At 33.3% G+C, this 8,051-nt stretch overlaps 1 protein-coding gene across 2 annotated transcripts; it reads left to right on the top strand.

The window, feature by feature from the left end:
* The first annotated feature begins 1,403 nt into the window (after window positions 1–1,403).
* Window positions 1,404–5,569, top strand: LOC111396226 (probable 6-phosphogluconolactonase 2). Of its 2 annotated transcripts, XM_023022593.1 has the most exons (5): window positions 1,422–1,494; window positions 2,007–2,038; window positions 2,167–2,353; window positions 2,445–2,580; window positions 4,976–5,569. In XM_023022593.1, the coding sequence occupies exons 3-5, from the start codon at window positions 2,181–2,183 to the stop codon at window positions 5,465–5,467; spliced, it is 801 nt and encodes a 266-aa protein (XP_022878361.1). In that variant the 5' UTR covers window positions 1,422–1,494; window positions 2,007–2,038; window positions 2,167–2,180; the 3' UTR covers window positions 5,468–5,569. The 2 variants fall into 2 exon arrangements, with proteins under 2 accessions (XP_022878360.1, XP_022878361.1); XM_023022592.1 differs by lacking the exon at window positions 2,007–2,038 and having other exon boundaries at window positions 1,404–1,494.
* The last annotated feature ends 2,482 nt before the right edge of the window (window positions 5,570–8,051 follow it).

Below are 8,051 nucleotides of genomic sequence, written 5' to 3'. Positions count from 1 at the left end.
AAAAGTTAAGTATGTTAAACTATTTTATTTAAAAGTATTAACTATTACAAAAATAGACACATATTTTTATTATGTTTTTAACAAGCTCTTACATCTTATCCTTTTATTTGGAACTTAAAATGTATACAACTATTTAATTTAAAGATCTTTTCTTAAAAATAAAAAGGTTGAACCCCAACCTTGAGGGTCTCCACAGTCCTGTCCCTCGAACTTTGTGAGGGAAGTAAATCACAGGATGTGCCCCAACATGTCAGAGAATAAGAGCTGCATGTACACTGCGCCTACAAGAAGTCCAATTCCATGTTTCAGGAATCGAACCTTCACACTGCGGCTGCCAGCAAGGTATGAGATAACCTCACTCCTGTCATTTGCACCACTGGGCTATGTCCCGGGGGGCAATCTTTTTTTGTTTATATATCATGTTGAAATTATCTTCTTCTTACTAACTCAAACTTTTAGACGAACCGGTTTGACAAAGTAAATTTTATATAAGTAATTTTTTTGAACCTCTCACAAAAAGGAAAGAAGGGGAAGAAGGTAAAATACGAAAAAGAGAGGTGGGTAGAGACTCCACAAATGATCTTCAATAAAGTACAATGAACAAGCTTTGGAAGACAGTACAAACTGAAAAAGCAAGAAAGATAATATTTTCACAAGTTTTAACAAAAGCTGAAAATCTCATGAAGAATAAAATTAAAATAAAGAAAAAATAAAGGGAAAAAAGACAAATAAAAAGTTCAATTTAAACCGTGCAAGTCGCTATCGCTTTGAGTGTTTTTAATTGCAAAGATGGAAGAAAGGAAACTTATATTCTTTGATCCTTCTTTTTCCAAGTCTTTTGATTCAAGTATTGACCGCAAAAAACAATTTTTTAATATTATTTTTGATGCTGTTTTATTCAAGCTCTTTACATTTTATTTTATTTTTTTAAGAAAAAAGGCTATATTTTTAGTATTTACAGAAATCACAACCATTATTTGATTTTTTTTTCTACATATTCATTTTTAATTACATATTTATATAACAAAATATTATGTACGTAAATTTAAATTTTTTTTTAATTTTTAAACACAATATTTTCTTAAAAATTACTATTCAGAGTATTATTTTTCTCAAATAAAAGCTATCAAACTGGGATTGATTTTAGAGTCCAAGATCTTTCCTTTTGATACCCGTCAAAATTGCTGATTGGTTTCTCTGTGTCTGATTCTCCCAGTTTATTAAATGCACATTCACTCTGCAAACTGCAACTATTTTGTCATCTTTCTTTGTGTGAACAGAATCTGTAATTTTCAGTAGTAAAATGTAAATCAAGAATTTTTACGCTCTGTAAATGTAAATTATTTTACCAAATGTCGACACATACGAAGAAAAAGTGAAAAGCTTTTATTTAAATTTATTACATCTATAAAATGTGGATACCCGTCTTCTGTTCTCTTCCACCTCTGCCAGTTTCTTCCTCTGACACCCGTCTCCTCTCTCTCTCTCCCCTCTGTAAGTCCCTCTTCACTTTCTCTCTCTAGTTCTGATTCTAGTATATAATTAAATAGTTTGATTTGGATGTATAATTTCAAGAATGTATTTTGTGTGTTCTGTGGGTCGTTAGAACTTGGCTTATACATGCAAGAATTGTTGAAGAAATTGAATTGTTTTGTGTGTTTTTGGATTTGGGTTTTGGCTTAAAAATGTTGTTATTTTACTTATTTTGGTATGCATGTATTGATTTGAGTTTCTTGAGCCTTGATCTCTCCTTTATCCTCAATCCTAATTTTTTCAAGTTTAATCTTTAATTTTCTTGGCTACAGAAGTTTGATGTGATGAATTATTTATACGAATTTGGAATTTCGATTGTAATTTGATTGTATAATTTTTCTAAATCTTTGGACGGTTGTGATCATTATTTTGTGAAATTTTAGTTCAATTACTTTAATGTGAATAAGCGGTTCTTATTTTACTTATTAAAAAATGTGGTAATTAATATTCTTTTTTATTTTGATAAATTCTAGTCCTGGATTCTGTCAAAGATGAGTAATTTAGTGTAAGTACTATGTTGCTTCAGTCTTTAATCGAGTATTTTGTATGAGGTTGATTTTGCATGATTTTAGCTTGTTCTTTGGACTAAAAATAGCTCATTTTTTTCATTTTTTTTGCCTTTTTTTGGAATAGAGCGTTTATTAAGAATGGCTGTCTCTTGCGATAAAAAGAATGGAATAGAGTTGAGAATTCATGAAAACCCAGACGGGCTAAGTACAGATTTGGCAGAATATATTGCAGCATTATCTGAGGCTTCTGTAAAAGAGCGGGGCGCGTTTGCCATTGCTTTATCTGGTCGTTCTCTTATTAGCTTGATGAGGTATGTATGTGCATTTTGTAGCCTGCATTTGTCACCTAAATTCGCCTTTCTATTATACTAGAATTCGAGTCTGAATTTTGATTGGAAGCAGAAAACTCTCTGAAGCTCCTTTCAACAAGACTGTTGAATGGGCAAGGTGGCATATATTTTTGGCTGATGAGCGTGTTGTTGCAAAAAGCCACGTTGATAGCAATTATAAGCTACTTAAGGATACTCTTTTGGCCAAGGTATCTTTCTTGATTCTAGGTACTTTGTACATTTTATCTGCCTTCTTTTGTTGACTTGGCGACTTATGAACTTTGTTGTTGGTTAATATTGTCATCGTTCGTGATTAAACCGGGCTAAGTCCATACTACTCTCACTCTCAGACTCCTTGATTGGCAATACTGGCATAATTTTTTATCCTCTTTGGGCAATTTCTCCTGTTTTAATAATTCTCTATGTATAAATGGAGATTTGCATAGTATATGCAGGCAATGCTGATGCAAATGCTATAGATTTAGCTGTACGCATTTTATGACGCTGAACCAGCATCCCAATCTTTATATCATTCAAGGGGGTCTTTTTCTTCAATATTTTCACTTTGTTGAAAGAATGAATTTTCCTTGTCGGCCTTCTTATTTTGGCAATAGTTTATTTTTTAGCCTAAAATTCTGATCATAATATTACTGATATACTCCATTTTTGTGAGTTAATTTTTTTCTCGGAACTATTGTAAACTCAAATGCTCCGATGACCTGGTTAATCCACTTCAAAAGGTTTCGTACTGATATAACATGTCCTACTGAGATTGCCGTGCTGTAATGAAAAGGAACCTCCTTATATCTATGTAAAATATGTTTTTCTTTTTTCGTTTTTCCTCTAACATCAAAGACTATAAACTTCTGATCTTGAATATCATCTCTACTTGGTCACGCTACCAACATGATTTTCTTAAGGTGGTAATAGCACACCACTCTCTATCTGAAAAAAATGTTTGGCAATAATGCATGATAAATAGTTCCTTACGTTAGAGTTCGGGCATTTGTGAATCCTTGAGCTTCAATATTTGCCTAGAAGAGAGATGACTTACCACATAGGATAAGACGGGAAATAGAAGTCTGTATGTCATATGGATTTATGGAGCCATTATCTGAGGTATTAGTTTGTTGAGATTGTTTTAAACTGGAATTATGATCTTGATATGTTTTTAATAAATCCTTTATGGTATGTATGGCAGTAAAAATTGGATAGTATAAACATTATTAAATAAGAAAAAAGAAGCTCAAATCTTGTTCATTGTAGCGTCCAGTCCAGTTCAGCATACCAAACGTACATCTCCTATATGTTTGGTACCAGGTAGTATAATGAACAATGTTTTAATTTTCCTTCCTTAATAATAGCTAGTGTTGTATGATCCTCGCTACCAAACATGCCATTAGTGAATGAATGTATACAATGCCCTGTTAAAAAAGGTTGAACTCCAATTTTGAGGGCCCACACCGTCCCGCCCCTAGAGCATTGTGAGGGAGGTAAATCGCGAAATGTGCCCCAACAGGTCAAGGAACAAGAGTTTGCCCGTACACATAATGTCCCATTCTTTTACATAGAACTATGCTTGGTAAGTTAGCCCAGGTCTGGTCTTGTGTCTGGTGTTTTATGCCTGTCTCATGTAGGGCTCTGCATTTGGTGATTCCAATTGTTTTCTCTTTAATTCTGTAACTAAAACTGGTACTACAAAATAAATACTCATCATTGGCCAATTTCAGAAGTATCTTCAATAAACTTCTTTTATGTCTTCATTGGTCTAATTTATGCCAATTAGCATGAAGAAACAATGGTCGAAATTTCTTGTATTTGACGTCTCTGGAATTGGGCAATTAATTTGTCTGAAAATATGAGTTCTACTCGGTGGACAGCTACTTCAAATAGTAATAATAACATGCCTTACATCAGTCTAAAGTTCAATTCTGTGCAGAATTCTCATTTACCGACCTTTGCACTGTTGAAAATACCTAAACATTGGCATTTTTGCCGCTTACAAAGATTTGGTCGATGAATGTGTTCAATTTTGAATTCCAAGTATTTCTTTCAGTTTTTCAAATAGGAACAGTCGCTTGTATGAGATGACTATCTCCACACTATTTGAGGTACCTGGACACAGCTTTATATACTAGTAACCCTGTGGTTACTGAAATTCTTTCTGATAATGTAAACAGAAAACAGAACTGCTCAATTTTTATTTTTTATTTTTTTTTGGTTTCCACAGCTCGATTTGCCTGCTATTTATTTTTAATACACATTAGAGGGCACCTGATATTGAATTTCTTCAATGATCATTTAATTTTGGGGTTACCACGTGTTATGACGATATTTCTTTCCTGAAGCCTCCTTAGATAATGTCTGCAAAAGTCAGTAGTTTTTTCCCTTTTTCAGCCTTTGAGCAAGATAAAACTTAAGATTGACTAGTAGTAGTTTAGCTCACTGTAGCTTTGTATTTTCCTATTTGTATTCTCTTAACTATGTTATTATTGAGTATAGTACATTATACATATTTTTTAGTTTGTCGAAGTAGTGAAGCTGAGAAAGGTGAAATTAGATTATGCAGTCAATGTTTTCAAATATACTTGTTTATCGTTTCAGGTGCCTAATGTTCCCAGCCATGTTCATTCTATCAATGACATGGTGACAGCAGAACAAGCTGCAGAGGAATATGAGTTTGTCATCAGACAGCATGTAAAGACTCGTGTAATCGACGTATGTGAAATTAACGACTGCCCGAAGTTTGACCTCATCCTCCTTGGAATGGGACAGGATGGGCACATCGCATCACTATTTCCTAATCACTCAGCCCTCGATGAGAAAGAACTGTGGGTGACATTTATCACTGACTCACCCAAGCCTCCACCTGAGCGAATCACTTTTTCATTGCCAGTTATAAACTCCGCCTCCAAGGTTGCTGTAGTTGTGACCGGTGGCAGCAAAGCAGAGGCTGCCCACCTGGCGATTGATGATATTGGGCCCGAATGTCCGGTACTACCGGCAAGAATGGTGCGCCCAACTGAAGGAAAGTTAGTGTGGTTTTTGGATCAAGAAGCTGCATCAAAACTTGATGATGTAAAATTCAAAGAGTAGGTTTTAGTACCTATGAAAGTCTATGTATGTAGTGGAGGGATACTTACAACTTTATTTTGCATTTGGGCCTTTTTCTTTTCTTATGGATCTGAGGATCTCTAATCATTTTGGTTTCGGTTTTTTGTTTTTTGTTTTTTGTTTTGTTTGTTTTTTTTTTTTTTTTTTTTTTTTTTTTTTTTTTTTTTTTTTTTTTTTTTTTTTTTTTTTTTTTTTCCCTATGGCTAGTTTCTTGACTTGCGCTCTCTATTCATTGAAAGGATTTACTGAGTTCCTTCTCTTAATGGTATACGCTGAGGCTTGGGAACTCGTAATTGGTAGGATAGACATGACAGTAGATTTGAAAAATGGAGAATATTTTATGTTATCTTTACTGGATATCCGTTGTCTAGTAGCTAATATCAAACATGTTTCCATGGTATGAAATTAAGATAATTTATTTGATTTTTAGAAAAGATTGGGGAAAGGGTCGAAATCTTGATCTCCATACGTTGCTGGCCATGACTATAGGCGAGGTATGGGATCGTCTAAGGTTCCATTTTGGTGAGGGCTCCAAAAAAATTATTTGTTTATTATTTTACATGTATTTTTACATATATATAAGGTCCCATATTTGAAATTGGTCTAAGGTCCTCATAATCTCAGGGTCGACAATGCCTCCATAAGGAATTTGATCCATGGATATACGGAAAAGAAAATGACACAACCTAGATGACATATTATCATCTTTCCAAAGAGTTATAAAGAGTTGTAATTCAGAATAACAAGTATGTAGGCATTAACATCTGATCAATCAAGAAGATTAATACAATGAATGGTATCTTTCTTTTCAATGGAATTGTAATGCAGTTTAAATTATTGGATAATGAATCATAATTCACTGTCACTTAAGTTGATGATCATCATCGATGATAAATAATAATAATAATAATAATAATAATATTATTATTATTATTATTATTATTATTATTTTGAAATCTAACCTAAATCTCAAGTAAACAAGGAAAAACAAAAACAAAAACCATTCCACTAAGAAGAAAGTCAGAGGTTCTAGAAGTTGAGGAATCTTCATTAATCATAGAATTGAGGCGACTTTAAGAATTTTCCCTTTTAATTAAGGTGATGGGACATCCCCATTCATTTCATACACTAATACGAGGCATTAGTTATTCCAATAACATCATTTTCTGCTCCACTTGCTTTCGGTGGGTAATCTTTTGAAGATATTTTATTCTGTTATAGACCCAGAAATCAATTACACAAGCAAAGAAATAGATATACAGCCACAAATTTCAACTTAAATTAACTTATAAGCAGTTCCTTCACCTGCTTCGTATCATTTCGAAGTAAAATTTAGTGCTGTGAATCAAACATAGTTTCGCCTATAACAAGATTAACGAACACTTGATAGTTTAACGTGTAGACGAAGATTAACCTGTAAGTAGTTTCAAAAAAACAAAAATAAAAATAAAAATCAGCTATAAAGCAATTTACTAATAACTTTATACTCAACTTTAAAAATTCTAATTATCCGAATATTTAGATCCAACGTATGAAATTACACAATTAAACAAGTTACTTTTTAATTGTTTATAAATAGAAAATAGTAAATAACACCAATATGATCACGAAAAAATCTCAAATGGGTAAACACTCCAGGTACTTTGCCAATCAGTAATCCACTATAAACGATGAAACTTACAGTATGGTTCAGACCTGACTAGCTCTTAGTCTCCTCTAACCTTCTTCCTATAATCATCTTGACCCTCTTGGACTACGTGCTCCTAGCACCAGCTCCCCGAACCTCGTTCTGCAACGTCGGAACTCCAAGCACCTTTTCCCAAAACTATAGTAACTCTAAAGACTAATTGGCGAAGATAGGTTTGGCATTTGATCAACAACCTTGAGTGTTTTAATCTGTGATTTAATACAAAGGTTTATAGCTCGATCAACAAATCTAAATTTGTATAAATCTATAAATTAAATAATATGGTGGGCGAATCTTGAAATCAATGAAAGCGATTTGAATTTTTAAAGGAATGATCTCTATAAAATAATTAATTATGATTCAACACCCATTTAGTGTGTGTGTGTGTGTGTGTGTGTGTGTGTAGGGGAAAGTGTTTGGGATGAAAATTGAAAAATCAGTGTTTGAAGCAAAACAAAATTCATTATGTCAACCTGTCGCTCGAGTGCTAGGCGAGTGACAGGCGAGCGATAGGCGAGCGACAACTGAGCATTCGTGAGTATTTTTATCGTAACTTTCTCTCCCGAGGTGATTCAAAATGCGTTGAAAAACTGACTCAAAGGGTTACGATTCTTCTACAAATAGCATTCTCGAAATTCGAATGTTTTCTATGTGAAAAATGCATTGCAATTTGCGACTAAGAATTTAGAATATAACTTGTGCGACTCTTTGACACCTTATAGACTTCTAATTACATGTTCTTGATCATATGTGATTTTCTTGGACATCTCTGATATCTTGGACTCCTTCAAAATCTATACTATCATTTCTTAACCATTTTGATTTTGATTTTAACTTGATAAACGCCTAATATAATACAATTGGGACTTGATTTCTCTT

The sequence above is a fragment of the Olea europaea genome, chromosome 6, assembly GCF_002742605.1.
Source record: "Olea europaea var. sylvestris chromosome 6, O_europaea_v1, whole genome shotgun sequence".
NCBI classification, from domain to species: Eukaryota; Viridiplantae; Streptophyta; class Magnoliopsida; order Lamiales; family Oleaceae; genus Olea; species Olea europaea.
The sequence above is the reverse complement of the archived record's forward strand: the minus strand, read 5'-3'. Positions and strand labels throughout refer to the sequence as shown.